Genomic DNA, 17,998 nt, shown 5'->3' with positions numbered 1-17,998 from the left:
TTTTTAAATCGTCATGCCTGGGTGTGCCCTCTAACAGACAGTTACATATAAAATCATGGCAAGTTATGACACCCCATGTCATCCCTTCTGAATAATGACATGATTGAATAAGCTGATATTTTGTTCACACACACTATCTGTAAAAAAGGATGGTTTATTCCATTCTAATCTTTATGTAGAAGTAGATCTGTAATCTCATACTATGAATGGAATGTCATAGAAAAAATACGAAACACAGATTGTTTCTCAGCGGTTATCCAACTTTATTTCAAAGCGTCATGTTCAGGCACCACAGTGGTTCCTATGGTAATAACATCAGGATTTGATCATAATCCCTGAGAAGCAAACATTAGAACCATCCAGATACTGGAGGATAAATAACAGCCATTTAGCGCAGTTACAACAAGCAGTAAAAAACATGTACAGGTCATCAAAATCCTTTACATTCTAATCCTCAATATACACATTTAGCATTTCAACAAAAATGCACAGTACACAAATACTGCTTTATAATTAACATATACAATTCTACCCAATATGGGTCGTTTACAGAGGATGAACACCTCTGTGTGTGTAAACACTGGTGTTGCTCTTGCAAAGCTCAATACAAAACCAACCCGCATACTCACTGAGGAATAAGTTAGACTAGTGTACATGGCTCTCCATCAATCCATTTTGTGCAAAAAGTATCAGAGAGTATTACATGTGTTGATGGTAATCTAAAAAGGTAAATATAAACTCTCAGTGGAAGAGTTGGAGGTAATTTAGCTACTTCACAAGAGCAAGCAAAAGTTCATTTGAAACCCAGCTGTGCAATTTTTAAACAAGACCATCTTCAAACAAATCAACAGTTGATTGTAACAGAAAAAACATCTTTGCTGTATTTTATTTTCCCTGATTCTATCAAATGCAAGGAATGTTATTAAATACAATCAAATCTAGAGATATTGATATTTTTGGGGTTGTCATTACATCCGTTGGTTTTGACACAGCTGTGAAACATATCTAGGGATGTCAATTCTGTCAATTCGTTCATTTAAAACTATCAATAAGGGAGAAAGTGCTTATTCCTGATGTACCTCAGATTTTATAACCTGACGGCACATTTGGAAAACTGCCTTCTGCCAGCTCAAATCATATATTAGTAATAACACTGACAAATCATTAACAAAAAGCACCAAAATATCTTCATATTATTGTTTTTGTCCGGAGTCTTCTGAAATGAACAAAAAAATTAACCACAACCAAAAATCCCCAAATGAAAACCATTTCCTCCACAATCTCAGAAATTCTGACCGTCTGATTATCTCTATAGAACCTAAAAGGATCACCTTGAATGGCTTCCAAAACCCAGAAGAAACAAAAAGAAATTGAACAATAAAGCAAACAATTCAATGGAAATTCAACAAATTAATCACGTAAAGCTGGCAAAAGGCTTGGATATATAAGTAGTACATTCTATAAGAATTGCAAATACATTTACAAGCAACATTTAAAACACAACGCACTGATTGCCTGCAAAGCCATAATGCTTTAAGCTCCTTCCCACTAAGTGCCTGCCTGGCTCCTCTGCCCCTATGCCAGGGGAGGAAGCCAAGACACCACACAGGAAGGAAATGTTCCAAGGGGGGCCGCACAGCAGCCCAGTAAAACTATCAGAGTCCGTGTGCCACTGAAACAAAAATACAGTGACATCACAGTCCGATACCAAACATGGGTCCCCACCAGCCTTTCAGATACCGAGGCACGGCGGGGACGAGGATACCAAAGGAGCCGGTCACCTAGTAGGCAACCTGAAGCGGGCACCAAGGGGTGTCTGGGTACAGCAAACAGTGCACAGACTTAAACCTGGAACACAAGGAGAGAAAGAGACATGGAGGTTAGATTAACAGAGAAAAAAGATATACCCTCTTTACAGTCAAGATAGTTCAAGTAGAGTAGGATTGCCATTTGTGTATTAGTCATGCAGAGTGTAATGTCTCACCTTGATGGGTCTTCCTCCACAGGGAAAGCCCCTTTCATATTGATGATGTTCCTCTTGTTCTCAAACATTCCATAACTCAATGTGATCTGGAATAAGCAAATATGGGAAAGAAATAAGCAACCCTGCCCAATAAGTTCTGATAAATAATGAAACTCTTTTCTCACAGTGAAACGACGGACGGACACACGTTCACATCTCACCTGTTTGTGAAGTTCAGATCTGGACACCTGTTGCAGGTTCTCCAGATGGGAGTGGAAGAAGTTGCTGCGGGTCAGAGGCACCCCCAGCACCGACTCAATGATGTAGCCGATGGTGCAGTCGTCAGGCAGACGAATCTTCTCTGCCGTGTTCATAAAATGGCCGCCACTGGCCCATGGGCTCATCTTCAAAGCCAGGCCTCGACTCACACAGAAGCCGGCTCCCCCAGTAGCAAACCAGAAGTTTACTGGTCTCTGGAAGAAAAAAAAGAGACGGCGAGCATGTTAGGTTGTTGTTATGCAACCTTTCTGAAGCATTTCAAACTTTTAATAACCAATTGAAAAGTTGTCATAGGCCAGGAGGGCTAAGTCCACCTACCATCTTGTTGTCTCCTAGCCTCTCTGTGGCCTCGATGGGCCGGTCCAGGCTGGGCTTGCCAATGTACATGTCCTGGGTGTGGGGGTAGTGGGACAGCAGCTTCACTAGAGTCCTCATGTTAACGTAGTTATCATCATCCACGTGACAAAACCACCTAAGAGGGGAAAACATTGTTAAAGCGTTACAATATTTAAATTAGAACAATAATCACTATCAAATCTAGAATGATATACAGCCTGGGTAAATTCATCACTTTAGATAGACACTTACTTTTTCCCAGACTCAATGAACTTGTCATACTCCACAGCCATCTTGCAGGATAGAGCTTGGCGGCTGTGTGCTGCTGAACAGTTGGTGTTGATGGCGTGACTCCCTGTAGGAACAATGAGGGAGGAGATGGTGAGTTACAAACTAGTACCTTACTAGCTAGTTAATGCAAGTAATTGTAACTATAGTGTCGTTAGAGCCTTAACGGCATCTGCCACTAAGACTACATGCCCCAGGAGCTCAAAGCAACACATTCCATGGGGATTAAAATAGGGGCTTGGTTTCTCACTATCAAATCTGGACGTTTAATGATAAACTAATTCCAGCTACTGTTCAGGTTAAGATAAATATAAAATGAGAACTAAAATGCTTCTAAAAAATCCAAAACTCACCAACTTTCTTCTTCAGCTCCTCATCTTCTCCGTCTGTGAAGATGTATGTCTGAAAAGGAGGGAAAACACATCAGATCACATTGTGGGAGTGGAAATCCGTGAAATCAAAGCCCCTCACAGAACAAGTGGTGGCACAAGAATCAACTGGAGTCCAAAATACAGTATGTCTGATGTCCTTGTTCACCATACATCTAATTCAGTGTGATGACCATCTAGCAGCAGTCATTTATGCATGTGGAGAACACATGGAGTTAAACAACCTCCACTCTAATAAAGGCCTCTTATGCAAGGTTCCCCTTTCTCCATGGCAACTGTGCAGGCCCCCCAAAAGTATCCCAGACATAGAACAAAGAGGGAGGCAACCATCCCTCCCCCCCCAACACCATTAAGACCCAATTCCATTCTGGATCTGCACCCACTCCCTAACTCCAACATGTTGACTAGAAATACAAATATAAATCGATGGCCATCATATAGATATCAATGGGGACATCACCAATGATAATTTCAGCACCACCTGTGTGACACAGAGTAAGGTCTTAGTAGCCAAAGAATAAAGCTGTCAAGGTTAGAATACTGCAGGCTGGTGTTTAGTTAAAAGGCAGCCTCAGTGGCACACTTAAAAGAGCAGGTAGGGATTAGGAGTTGTTTTATGGTGGGTAGGGCTTAGCAGGTGCTAGGCAGCCCTCCCTCAGTCAGACAGACAGGGCTGATGAAAGGGCCCCCATGGCCTGTTTGTGTCTGCCGTTGCCTGTTTGTGTGTGTGTCTACCGTTGCCCGTTTACGCTTCCCCTCTTGAGAGACAGCACCTGCCTTATCTCCGCCGCGTGCCCCAACACGCCAGGTAGCAGCGCCCACTCACTCCTTCCTCGCTGCTCGCGACCTCCCAACAGTTTATGACAACTGAACCAACCCCACATTCCCACTAATTGCTTGCTGCCACTGACTGTTGAGCAGCAACAGCCATCAGATCTGTATCTTAACAGTGGGGCTGGCTGAGTTCATGCCACAGGGCGATAAGGCAAAGACATTCACTTTTCTAATAACTCCCCTCCCATTTCTACAGTTCAGCACTATCTTCCATCGGTGCCAAAGCTTTATCTGATTGGTTTGCACAACAAACTGGGAGCAGATGTTGTGCGATGGATGCTGCAAGGCCCTGGGCCTGTGTTTGTTTAAGGAAGGGTGGTGGTTTCACTGGTAAAGGGATCAGAGGCTGGCGCTGTTGGCTTTAAGTCCCGCTGAATGGACAGCCTAATCACTGAGGCAGCTGCCAGAGCTGCCTGGGTACTGACAGAAAGGGGTCGAGAGGGGCTGATGGAGAGGGGTGGGGGGGGTCTCACTGCTGATTTGTAAATTGAAATCTGTGTGTGGTCATTCACCCCCACTTCAAGCTTCTACCCATCCCCCGTTCCCCCCCTCTCTCACCACCCCATACGCTGTCCCTCTTCAATAGAACAATGCCGGGTGTTTTCATGCTGGTTAAAGTCCTCCGCTGGGTAAATTCTAACTATGTTTGCTGGTATTTGCATACAGCTGCAGCAGTTAACTAAAGAGAAGTCTCCAAAGGGCTAAATGGCTTTTGTCTTAACTGAAACATTAAAGAAGTCACTCAAATGGAATACTAATTAATTTACCCCCATAATTTCATAAATAACAAGTCCTGCCCCGTGAGGAGAATAAACCATTTTTTTTAATGATGACTATCTGAACCACAAATGAGATGAGGGCTGGGGACGACAGCACTCCTCTCCACTAAAGAAAGGCCTGGCACAGCCCAGTCTGAGCAGAGCATGGTGCCTGGCTGGCTGTCTCAAGATCCCCGGGAAGGAAGGGCACGGACTGCACTCCCCTCCACTCATCTCAACTCCCTCCATCAACAACCACCTACTCCACCCCCCCCCCTCACTCAACCATGTCTCGTTCTCCCTTCCCTTTAGCCTTTGGCACAGCACTAAAGTCACTGGAGTGTGGACTACAGGACAGAGAACAGGCCACCTACAGACACACAATGACACTTTCCCACTCTCTGACCAGCTGGATATTCAGACTCATTCCTTCATACTGTGAAGGTCTATTTGATTAACTCAACAATGGAGCCAAGTCTTCTTCCAAACTGCCAGACGTACAGACGCTCGTTTTGGGAGTGCTGGCGAATTAGTATAATTTCAATTAAAAATGGAATGCATATCCAACCACTATGATGTCACTGCCAGGCTACCAGCTGTTCTGTCCAGACACAACCAAAGTCAATACCCTTATAATGTCCATTGATGTGTAGTTTAGAGCTAGATTTCAACCTGTGTTTTGTAGCTAGTTATGTACTGCAGAGCCCGGAGTACTACAAGCCAGAGAATGCTGTTGCTGCACAGTTTGTTCTCTCATTGTTTTGAGGCTCACTCACTAGGGAAGCTGCATTGTTCCAGAAGGGAAATCTGCTGAAACACCGGAAACAAGGGCCTACTATTTGAACAACCCGTGCATAATAACAAGTTGTAAAAAAAAAAAAAAAAAAAAAATTTAAAAAAAAAACATAGTATTTACCATATTATGTCACAGTACTTTTGCTTACTCACTAACTTATGACTCACAAAAAACAATTGGGCCTTTCACTACACCAACTATTCTCTGAACCAAACATTTTTTTCCCCCAATAACTTATTTCATTTGATGTAATAAAAAACAAACTTCTGACCATAATACTAAATTGGATATATTATTCTGCAGACACAGTAAGCCACAGGCACAATTCTATCATGGTAATCACAGATTGGATCTACCCTCTCTATTTACATGTAAACATTATCTGATAGCACGTCCGTTGGCTTAAGGAAACAGAAAGTGTATATCCTGTGCTGGAAATACGAATCAGGGCTCTGATCTGCCCAGTTTACAGTTCTAGTCAGGCCTCACCTGCTGGCAGAATGCCATGAAATCTCTACCAGCTTCAGATACCAGCTACAGACATGATCAACTGGATTCAGTCAGCTGAGCTCCACAGGTGTTCATCAATTGAGCATTATCATATAGCCTGGGTGCAGATGTCCATATGTGCTGGGAATGACCTGATTCCTATGACTGGCATTAGAACCATCCTTTGTTCTCTAACTTCTGGCCACCTGTCAGCCTTCCTCCAGGAACTCCCATTTGTATTGTGGGCCCAGGCTGTCCTTTAAGCCTGCACTGGCTCCCACCAGCTGCCTGATTAAACCCTGCTGTTAACCCATCTCAGAGAGAGAGAGAGTTAACTTACATCATCCACTACAGTAAGCACAACACTCAATGGCCATGTAAACTGCTACTCCCAAACTCTATTGACAGCCCATCTTACTGAGCATAAACCTGTCCTGAAGTAGGGGGGGGGGGGGGGGGGGGTGGGGGCTAGTTTAAGAACTAGGACAGATGTCAGATAGACTTCCCCTGTATCGGATGTATAAAACTCACCACAGACCATTATGTAATGGAGGGAGTTTTTGGAGGGAGTTTTTTGAATGGGCTACTGTATTTGACCATGTGATGCATCTTATGTGTTCAAAGTTCCATTTTCTCACCCCACTTCCTCTGCATACAAAGAGAGACAGTGTTGCCATGACTAACCTTCAAAACACCCAAAACAGAGTGGGGTTTGGCTTGGGATGGAGAGAGGAGTTCTCAAAAGAAGGTGGATAAAGAATGTGTGATTTTGCCCGAGGAGAATTTAATTGACTTTTGAAAAATATGCGTGACAACTCTGGGTAGTGGATAAAATCACTATGACTAGCCTCTGTTTCCTCTCAACTATGGCTGTGAGTGCCTTTGTGCACCAGTCTAAAAAGAGCTTGGTTCTCAGGGCGGCATTTTCATACTCAGCATGGTACTCCCAGCACAAACTTCCCTATAGATGCACCCCTTTGTCCCAAGCATCCCCTTAACGAAGCCCCCCGTTTCCCCATCCCTTGGCTGCTTGACCCAGACTCTGCTCCCACGTTCCCATGGAGCGGCTGAGACAAGGGGGCTGGGAAAGCTTTTCTTCCCCCCTTCAGAAAGACGCTTTGTTAGCCCTGGAAAGGGGACAGCACTGGAGCTGCTGCTGTGAGACATGCATTGCACCAGGGCATTCACAGGGACTCCCAAAAGAGGGGGTGAAAAAGAGGGGAAACGAGGGGGGTGCAGAGGCTTGAAACTGCTCCCTATGTTCCCAGGGGCATCACTCAAGGTAGAATACAAAGTGGCAGGGCCTAAGGAACTCTGCATAATTAATAGGGTAACATGGACAGTTCAGAATCAAACAGTTATCACCCATCTCACCTGACCTGAGTGGAACAGATGTTTGAGTGGGTCAGCATTAACAATTAACTCTCATTGGTGGCTTGTTGTAAAGCATATTTTATGGGAGAATATTCGTTTTTTTTTACCATTGTGTCCTATGGTAAATTGCCTAGCCTAAGCCTACTAAAGGAAACCTAGTGGAAATATGTGATTGTTTTATTCTAGGTTATGTCCATGGAAGATTTCAAATTAACCATATTCTTCTGATTATAATGTAGGAGCGTTGGCTTACCTGCTGCATGTTTCTAGAGATCCAGGTATCCAGAAGGAGATTCAGTCGAGACTGATGGAACTTCTTTGTGGTCTTGACAGCGATGAAGATGTCATCTGCACTGATGTCCTCTGCGGGGGACGCATCTGTCGCTGACTGAGCGGACCCTGCAGGCTTGTCCGCCTCTCTCCGTCCCCGGGTCAACTTGGAAAAATACGCAGAGAATCCTTTTTTCGCCTGCGCCTCCGAGTTGACCTGTTGCTGATCAGCCTTCACTCCGTCCGTAGCCACGGTGTCCATGCTCTGGAGTGAGCGCGTCCCCATCTCTCTCTGGTTTGGAACCTCGTCTACCTGAACTCTTTGATGCTGCGCGACCACCAAGAGCAACATAAGGCAGGTGAATACTGCACTGGTTATAGAAACAACCGTTTTCTTACCATAACTTTTCGACATGTTGATATATTTCAAAACTACAATATGTAGTTGTATACTGAGAATCACCTAAATTGAAAGTCCATATAGTAATTCTCTCCAGATAGAACAAAGAAATCAAACAGCCGTCCCGTGCGTCTGCATTATTGTAATACAATGCAATTTTGTCCTAGCCCAACTTTATAACCTACCCTTCAAGCTAGCCACGCCTCATGGGCGGTCTGTAAAGTGCCATATTGCGCTATATTGTGCGGACGCTGAGAAAAGACTCTCCCCCCAGGCAGATCTAAATCGTAGACACGCCCACGATATGAGGCGTGTGTGTGTGTGTGTGTGTGTGTGTGTGTGTGTGTGTGTGTGTGTGTGTGTGTGTGTGTGTGTGTGTGTGTGTGTGTGTGTGTGTGTGAGTGAAATAAATTATATAAGCCCCTTGTTACTTTTGAATTCCTTGCCCGCCAAAGTTCTCACATTCTGCTTAGCCTACAGCTATTTTCTATAGGCACTTTGCTTGTTCATGAATCTACTATAAGTAGGCCTTTATAGTAGTTTGGTAAATAGAACATCAAATATGTTGCTGTGTGAGCATGTGACATATACATTTGAATAAAGAAGTCATATTAGCTGGAGGAGATTAAGGAGGGGGTCAGATCCTATGGTTTTCCTTATCAGGGAAGTCCCGTGGCAGTTACAGATAAGAGTGAAAGATTTACTCTAAGAAAGCAGCAGGTGGACATTGCTCATGTTTTCAGTTAGCACCTTGTCTGCAGCTGGTGGTGGTGAAAAGTAGCATTTTTCAAATAGGCTTGAATAATTAACAAACCTATCTGACTTTAGTTGGCCTGTTTGTGGAAAGAACGTCTGAGCCTCACAATCTACAAGAGATGGTGCCTAATTGAATACATCTTGACTATATTTAGGCTACTTATATGTAACGGATGTGAAATGGCTAGTTAGTTAGCGGGTACGCGCTAACAGCGTTTCAATCAGTTACGTCACTTGCTCTGAAACCTAGAAGTAGTGTTGCCCCTTGCTCTGCAAGGGCCGCGCCCTTTGTGTAGCGATGGGTAACGACGCTTCGTGGGTGACTGTTGTTGATGTGTGCAGAAGGTCCCTGGTTCGCGCCCGTGTCGGGGCGAGGGGACGGTTTAAAGTTATACTGTTACATATACATACATCCTTGTGAATTACGCATTTCTTTAGTTTGGTTACAGAGCAGGATTATGAGTTTACAATGATTGATTAGGCCTACCATTGGAAACTTCCATTTAGAACCGGTGGATTCTGTAACATTTGGCTACGTTCAACGTCTTACAGATGTCTCTCAGATATAAAAAGTTTGACTCCTCATTGAAATTCTTTGTGAACTTATTCAAATTCTGCCAAGTGTGGGCAGCTTGTTCACCAGCCAAGCAAATGCAATTATTCTGCATTGACCTTGTAAGGGCTTTAAACAGTTGGCAATTCCTCAGCCCTTGTTATTTAAATTCTGTCTCTCAACCAGTGGGGTGGCTGACCCCTAGACTTGACATGAGTTCCAGCAGACCGACTGCCATGCAGCTGGCAGTGACAGGTCTGAATACCCACACTCACTCCCACCAGTCTCAGTCTCAGAGAATGGCCAATGGACCAAGCAAACTATTGGATGAGAATTATAATCTCATGTTTCTAAATTTAAAAAACAGTTTGATGTGAAAAAGCATGTGAATCATGTGAAATCATCTTTTGGTTGTAGGGGGTAGCTTTAAAGTCATATGGAGAATAGTCTAACACTGACTATCCTTATTTGCCGTCATCTAGCTAAAGCCCTACCCCACCCCTTCTATTGTTGAGCTAAGTAAACCAGAGTAAATTGGTATGGATACAACCTTTATACTTCTAGTCCTCTTTTTTAACCGACATCACAAGGACTGGTTGAGCTAAAAGAGAACATACTGGATGGAGGAGAAGAACCAGTAAGCCTTTCTCCTTAAATGTCCCTTTAAAACAAACTGAAAGGTGGGCTTTTAATCAAACAAAAATCACAAAATGTTGCTGAGAAGTAATCCTTTCACCTCAAATTGTTCCTGCCGACAAGTCCTTTTGTGCATCTTTTAAAACTGCTCACAAAAAGGCAGCTAAAAAACAAGTATAAGAAATCAGTGAGAGGGGGTTGTCTCCCTGGCCCTCATTCTTCTTGGATCAACAGGCTCTTTCTCCTGGTTCTGCAAGAGATTCGTCCCACCTCTAAAAAGGCTTTTGGTCAGACAACTCCTTGGACTCCTGGGACAATGACAGTTGTTAAAATGGCGGGTGAAATGTACTAAGTGAACGTCCTTCTTCTATACCAGCTTCATGCCAGCCATCCCCCTTTTTGCTCCTGTCTTCCCTCCACTGACAGCAACAACAAAAACATAAAACCTTCTTTTCCCCTTAAACGGCCCCACCACACCATACAGTACCCCATTCCATCCCATCCTGAGCCCTTCTAACAATGTTACCGCTGAATTTCAATGAATTGAAATCCCCTTTGTAAAGAGTATCCCACTTCCACCAGAGAGTGCCCACAGACCCACCAATAAACACAATAGCGCTTGATCTCTCTCTGAACATCTCTGGGAATCTGAATAGAGAGGGCCTGGGGGGCCTGAGTGGGGTGGTTATGATTAGAAGGGTGCTATTTATATTCCTCATTCACTGTAGGATCTATGCACAAAGGGGAGGTAAAGCATTTCTGTCAGTTCTGAGGTCAGTTTGAGAAATATTACTATTGTTTTTTATTGTTTGTGTCTAGCCACAAAAATGTCTCTGTCAGACCACTTATTGTTAAGGCCTTGTTCTCACCACTGAAACTTACAAAACACATCCACTCAGTGCTGAAAGATTGCACACTCACTGTTGAAACTGACTACATACAGTTTCACCTTGCTCTGTGCGTCAATAGGAAGCATCTGCACATGGTAAAGAGGTTGCATATCGCTCTGGGCAAATCCTGTACACATACATTTTCTATTTATTTAATTTACATCTTCACTTCTCATCCCCTTCAGCATTTGACAAAATTTGCTGCTCTTGACTATAAACAGACACGTACAGTGCCTTCGGAAAGTATTCAGACCCCTTGACTTTTTCCACATGTTGGTACATTACAGCCTTATTCTAAAATTGATTACATTTATTTTTTTCCTCATCAAACTAGACACAATACCCCATAATGACAAAGCGAAAACTGGTTTTTAGACATTTTTGCAAATTTATAAAAATAAAAAACTGAAATATCACATTTACATAAGTATTCAGACCCTTTACTCAGTACTATGTTGAAACAACTTTGGCAGCGATTACAGCATCGAGTCTTCCTGGGTATGACGCTACAAGCTTGGCACACCTGTATTTGGGGAGTTTCTCCCATTCTTCTCTGCAGATCCTCTCAAGCTCTGTCAGGTTGGAAGGGGAGCGTTGCTGCACAGCTATTTTCAGGTTTCTCCAGAGATGTTCATTCGGGTTCAAGTCTGGGTTCTGGCTGGGCCACTCAAGGACATTCAGAGACTTGTCCCGAAGCCACTCCTGCATTGTCTCAGCTGTGTGCTTAGGGTCGTTGTCCTGTTGGAAGGTGAACCTTCACCCCAGTCTGAGCACTCTGGAGCAGGTTTTTATCAAGGATCTCTCTGTACTTTGCTCTGTTCATATTTCCCTTGATCGTGACTAGTCTCCCAGTCCCTGCTGCTGAAAAACATCCCCACAGCATGATGCTGCAACCACCATGCTTCACTGTAGGGATGGTGCCAGGTTTCCTCCAGACGTGACGCTTAGCATTCAGGCCAAAGAGTTCAATCTTGGTTTCATCAGACCAGAAAATCTTGTTTCTCATGGTCTGAGAGTCTTTAGGTGCCTTTTGGCAAATTCCAAGCAGGCTGTCATGTGCCTTTTACTGAGGAGTGGCTTCCGTCTGGCCACTCTACCATAAAGGCCTGATTGGTGGAGTGCTGCAGAGATGGTTGTCCTTCTGGAAGGTTCTCCCATCTCCAAAGAGAAACTCTAGAGCTCTGTCAGAGTGACCATTGGGTTCTTGGTCACCTCACTGACCAAGGCCCTTCTCCCCCGATTGCTCAGTTTGGCCGGGCTGCCAGCTCTAGGAAGAGTCTTGGTGGTTCCAAACTTCTTCCATTTAAGAGTGATGGAGGCCACTGTGTTCTTGGGGACCTTCAATGCTGCATACATTTTTAGGTACCCTTCTCCAGATCTGTGCCTCGACACAATCCTGTCTCGGAACTCTACGGACAATTACTTCAACCTCATTGTTTGGTTTATACTCTGACATGCACTGTCAACTGTGGGACGTTATATAGACAGGTGTGCCTTTCCAAATCATGTCCAATCAATTGAATTTACCACAGGTAGAATCCAATCAAGTTGTAGAAACATCTCAAGGATGATCAATGGAAACAGGATGCACCTGAGCTCAATTTCGAGTCTCATAGCAAAGGGTCTGAATACTTCTGTAAATAAGGTATTTCTGTTTTTAAATTTACAAAAAATTCGAACAACCTGTTTTTCCTTTGTCTTTATGGGATATTGTGTGTAGATTGCTGAGGATTTTTATTTATTTAATCCATTTTGGAATAAGGCTGTAACGTAACAAAATGTGGACGAATTCAAGGGGTCTGAATACTTTTCAAAGGCACTGTACATTAAAGGAAACAAACGGTAATGATAATGTATCTCTGAGGAGATCATCAATCAATCACATGCTTAGACTTGGCCATCGACTTCAACTTATTGTCAAAGGAATTGCACGCTTCGAAAAGAACTGAAAACGGAATATGTCTTGGAAAGTATAATTGTGTGAATATAACTATACCAGTGTTGTAGTTGACCACAATAGAATGCATCCCTGTATTTTAGTGAATGAACGGTGTGCTGTATTTATTTGAAGTATTTTATGAGCTCTCTGTACCTCTGGATTCTCTGTGAGGTCTGGAAAATGTTAAGCCTCTTGTAAGCCTTGAGTCACGGTCATGCTGTTGTTCCTGAATATGGTACCAATATGCGGAAATGAACACAGCTCTGAGTCTGAGAGGAAGACCTTCTCAAACCACTCCTCTGTCTTCTTGTCTTCTTCTCTCTTTCGGTCTCTTTGAAAAATGGATTAGTCAACATATTTTGCAAGTAGCCGCAGTGATAAAAGCCATATTTTCCTGCCTTTGATTCATTGTTTCTTGACATAGACCTGCTCATACACCCTGCTGATAGAGTGTCTTTCTGTTCTCTGCTGGGTGAGCAGGAAAACACTACTATCCCACAGAGGGAGTGTCCCAGACCCAGACCTGACTTATGGCCTACTTTACAGAGAAATCAACCCATGTATGTCTCTTTGGAGCGGTTCCATTCAACTTGATGGAAACTCTATCTGTGTATTGTGGACCGATATAGAAAAACAGGCTCTATTTATTTGTCTGTCAAGCAGTGAGCCATTCTGCCTCTTATGATCCTGCGGAGAGCATCCTCTAATGTTGCATGGGGGGCAAGGAAATTGAAACCCACTTCTGAGGGGCCGACCAGTCCCCTGGCTCTCACTTCTGGTGTGACCTGTAATCCTATCAGTGCTAGTGTGTCCATGCTGGGAGAATAAGCAGAGACAGGGGCTTCTCCTGCTGCCCGTTTCTCATTTACTGGTTCTCTGGCCCAGGCCCACATGCCTTCTCTGAGAGAGAGATACAAACGTTCACTGTCACATATTTTATAGGCATACTACACTGAGTGTACTAAACATTAGGAACACCTTCCCAATATTGCGTTGCACCCCATTTTGCCCTCAGAACAGCCTCAATTTGTTGGGGCATGGACTCTACAAGGTGTCAATAGCGTTCCACAGGGATGCTGGGACATGTTGACTCAATGGAATTTACAAAAAAATAAAAAAATAAAGTCTATATACAGTTTGTGCAAATGGCGTGAGGAGGTAAGGCCTATTTATTGCCTTACCTCCTCACGCCATTTGCACACACTGTATATAGACTTTCTTTTTTTTCTATTGTGTTATTGACTGTACGCTTGTTTATTCCATGTTTAACTCTGTGTTGTTGTTTGTGTCGCACTGCTTTGCTTTATCTTGGCCAGGTCGCAGTTGTAAATGAGAACTTGTTCTCAACTAGCTTACCTGGTTAAATAAAGGTGAATAAAATTAAATTTAAATTAAAAAATGCTTCCCACAGTTGTGTCAAGTTGTCTGGATGTCCTTTGGGTGGTGGACCATTCTTGAGACACACGGGAAACTGTTGAGCGTGAAAAACCCAGCAGTGTTGCAGGTCTTGACACACTCAAACCGGTGTGCCTGGCACCTACTACCATGCCCCGTTCAAAAGGCACCACCCTCTGAATGGCACACATACACAGTCCATGTCTCAATTGTCTCAAGGCTTAAAAATCCTTCTTTAACCTTTATCTACACTGATTGAAGTGGATTTAACAAGTGACATCAACAAGGGATCATAGCTTTCACCTGGAGTCTATGTCATGGAAAGAGCAGGTGTTCCTAATGTTTTATACACTCAGTGTATAACTAGTATTCTAAAAGATAGCATATTTACTTTTTTGCAGTTATAAGTCTAAGATAAACTATATTACCAAAAGTATGCGGACACTTGCTCGTTGATCATCTCATTCCAAAATCATGGAAACCCATTTCATGAAGCTCCCGATGAACAGTTCTTGTGCTGATGTTTCTTCCAGAGGCAGTTTGGAACTCGATAGTGAGTGTTGCAACCGAGGACAGATTAGATGTTTCCACTTCACAATAACAGCACTTACAGCTGACCGGGGCAGCTCTAGCAGGGCAGAAATTTGACAAACTGACTTGTTTGAAAGGTGGCATCCTATGACCGTGCCACGTTGAAAGTCACTGAGCTCTTCAGTACGGCCATTCTCCTGCCAATGTCTGTCTATGGAGATTTCATGGCTGTCTGCTCGATTTGATACACCTGTCAGCAACGGGTGTGGCTGAAATAGCCGAATCCACTAATTTGAACTTTTGTATATATTGTGTATCGATCACTTTCTCAATGTTCAACATTTAAACTTGCATGTAGGCTATTAGGCAGATGTGAATTATTTTTGTTTTAAAACAAGTTTGACTTATACATTAAATTCTTTGGACATGACAGAATATTTCTCGATTTTTGGAAGTCATTTCCTGCATGCGTTGACAGTGGGTGACATGTGTGGTTGCCAGTTGCAGTTGTTGTGTGCGGCTTGTGCTGTATTTCCAGCTAATCTAATTGATTACAGTACTATGACAGTGGATTAGATGACCGATCTACTACAGCTCCAGGTCAGGTTACACTCTGACATGTCCAGGCATGTTCAACTGACTCCATCTTGCTCTGCCATAAAGGCCTGGGTGAAACTCTTCTATTCGGCTTGCAACACTAACATATTGCTATGGTACCCATGTTGGGCAGAGTGAAAACATTTTGATGACTCAATTACACCCCAAAAAGCCTCTCTTCCTGAAGTTACTGCTGCATTACTGCTACAATTTTTGTGATATTTGGAAAGAGGGAGAAAAGTGAGAATAAAGAGATTTATTACAGCATCCGTTGTTTGAATTGTTCTGTAATCGTCAGAACTTCTAATACCTGTTGACAAATGTAATTTATATTTTATGCTCATGGAACTATAAGTGATGAGAAATGTTGAAATGATTCATTTGAACTGTGTGGGTGCTGGCTGTGGCAGCTAGGGCCTGAAGACAAGTGGTCTCTGTTGGAATGAATGGCTTTTCTTCAACCTGTACAGTGTCGTTTTGTCCCCAGCGGGCCACTAGCTACCTTGCTGGGTCTTCACAATGGGTGATCCAGAGGATAATGCAACATGTCACTGTGATGACTGGATTCCATTAAGTACTCAAGCGTTACTGCCCAGTGCTCTCATCAGGCCTATTCTCATTCAAATGGCCCAATGCTGCATGCCTATGTGGGAACCAGAGCCAGCTACTGTATAGCAGTCGAAAGGTGTGTTTAGACTGTCGAGTTAAGAAATAAATAAAAAAAATTGGGGGGGGTGGATGGTTTTCCAAGTCTGGTCTATTACAGCCATCAAGTACAGTATGTTGTAATCCTGGCGTGCTTTATGTCTTCAAACATTAAATAGATTATCAAAACTATTTACATTGATGATCTAACATTAGACTACTTAATGATCATTCTCACTGTCAGGGAGCCCTATTTTGGAAGCGTTTCAACAACTCTCCAAGCCACTTGAAAGACTTTGTTGTAAGAAACAGTGGTTTATCAAAACACCATGATATTCAGTACTTCATGGACAGGCACGGTGACCCATTTAGGGCGCTTTTTTATATACCTTTACCCCTTTTTCGTGGTATCCAATTGGTAGTTACAGTCTTGTCCCATCGCTGCAACCCCCGTACGGACTCGGGAGAGGCGAAGGTCGAGAGCCACACAACCCAGCCAAGCCGCACTGCTTCGAGGCAATGCCTGCTTAACCCCGAAGCCAGCCGCACCAATGTGTCGGAGGAATCACCATACACCTGGCGACCATGTCAGCGTGCACTGCACCCACCCCGCCACAGGAGTCGCTAGTGCGCGATGGGCCAAATCCTCCCCTAACCCGGACAACGCTGGGCCACGGGTCTCCCGGTCGCGGCCGGCTGCGGCTAAGCCTGGACTCAAACCAGGATCTCTAGTGGCACAGCTAGCACTGCGATGCAGTGCCTTAGACCACTGCACCACTCGGGAGGCCCAGGACGCTTTCACATATACCCTGTATGATCCGGATCCTGGAGCATTTGGTACTCTGATCCACGCTATAAAGTATGTGTAAAAAGTTAGCATTTAAAACAGTGGCCAAGTAAACAAAACCAAAGTATGGATTGCTATCATACCTTGTCCATAGACAGCTTACAGGGTACGAAAACCAATTTGTAATTTTGATGTCAAACCTTGTCCATAGACTGCTTACAGGGTAAGGAAACCAATATGTCATTTTGATGTCAAACCTTGTCCATAGACTGCTTACAGGGTAAGGAAACCAATATGTCATTTTGATGTCAAACCTTGTCCATAGACTGCTTACAGGGTAAGGAAACCAATATGTCATTTTGATGTCAAACCTTGTCCATAGACTGCTTACAGGGTAAGGAAACCAATATGTAATTTTGATGTCAAACCTTGTCCATAGACTGCTTACAGGGTAAGGAAACCAATGTGTAATTTTGTCATTTGGGTGAACTATCTCTTTAACCATAAAAGTGCCAACTTAAAAACATTTTAAAAGCATTTTATTTGATCCTTCTAAAATGTTAGGACTTTGTCAAGCAAGTAGTTACCAACAAAACCCTCACAATTTGCTATGATTTCTGTGTAAATATGGAGGAATGAAATATAAGCTGAACAATTTGAGTCAATCGTGCACTTTGTGTTAACAACACCCAATTTGTCACAGAGGTAGATGTATGTAACCTGAAAAAATAAAGAGCCACCCCGGATGTGGCCCCTGGGACCCTGGGCAGCCATTTTTCTATGGTAACATTGTTGGACAATTCAGGAGGACTGTTTTGAGAGAAAGGCACCAATATGGCACAGAGATAGATTTATGGAGAGAGCGAAATCTAGCTACAGAGTAAATCTGACTCTGATAGCTAGATTTTTATACATTGTCGTAGCCCACTGTCATTGCAATCAATAGCCCTCAGGCACCAACAGTCCTCTGGCACCCCTTCTAAAGGAGATGTCTATGTAGTAGAGGTTCCACTAAACCCCTAGAGCCCTCAAATTCAAAGATGGACCTCGAAGCCAGTTCCACTGCTTTTTTTCATTCTCTCCCTCTAATCAA

The 17,998-nt window shown here is 43.4% G+C and overlaps 1 protein-coding gene across 1 annotated transcript; it reads right to left on the bottom strand.

The window, feature by feature from the left end:
- Positions 1-256: 256 nt before the first annotated feature.
- LOC120044539 (beta-1,3-N-acetylglucosaminyltransferase lunatic fringe-like) lies at positions 257-8,291 on the bottom strand. The gene is made up of 7 exons (XM_038989196.1): positions 7,760-8,291; positions 3,220-3,268; positions 2,831-2,933; positions 2,561-2,714; positions 2,185-2,436; positions 1,985-2,070; positions 257-1,848 (listed from the first exon to the last, which is right to left on the bottom strand). Exons 1-7 carry the CDS (start codon positions 8,189-8,191, stop codon positions 1,782-1,784), a joined length of 1,143 nt encoding a protein of 380 aa, XP_038845124.1. The 5' UTR covers positions 8,192-8,291; the 3' UTR covers positions 257-1,781.
- Positions 8,292-17,998: the final 9,707 nt, after the last annotated feature.

The sequence above is a fragment of the Salvelinus namaycush genome, chromosome 3 (genome assembly GCF_016432855.1).
Source record: "Salvelinus namaycush isolate Seneca chromosome 3, SaNama_1.0, whole genome shotgun sequence".
NCBI lineage: Eukaryota > Metazoa > Chordata > Actinopteri > Salmoniformes > Salmonidae > Salvelinus > Salvelinus namaycush.
The sequence above is the reverse complement of the archived record's forward strand: the minus strand, read 5'-3'. Positions and strand labels throughout refer to the sequence as shown.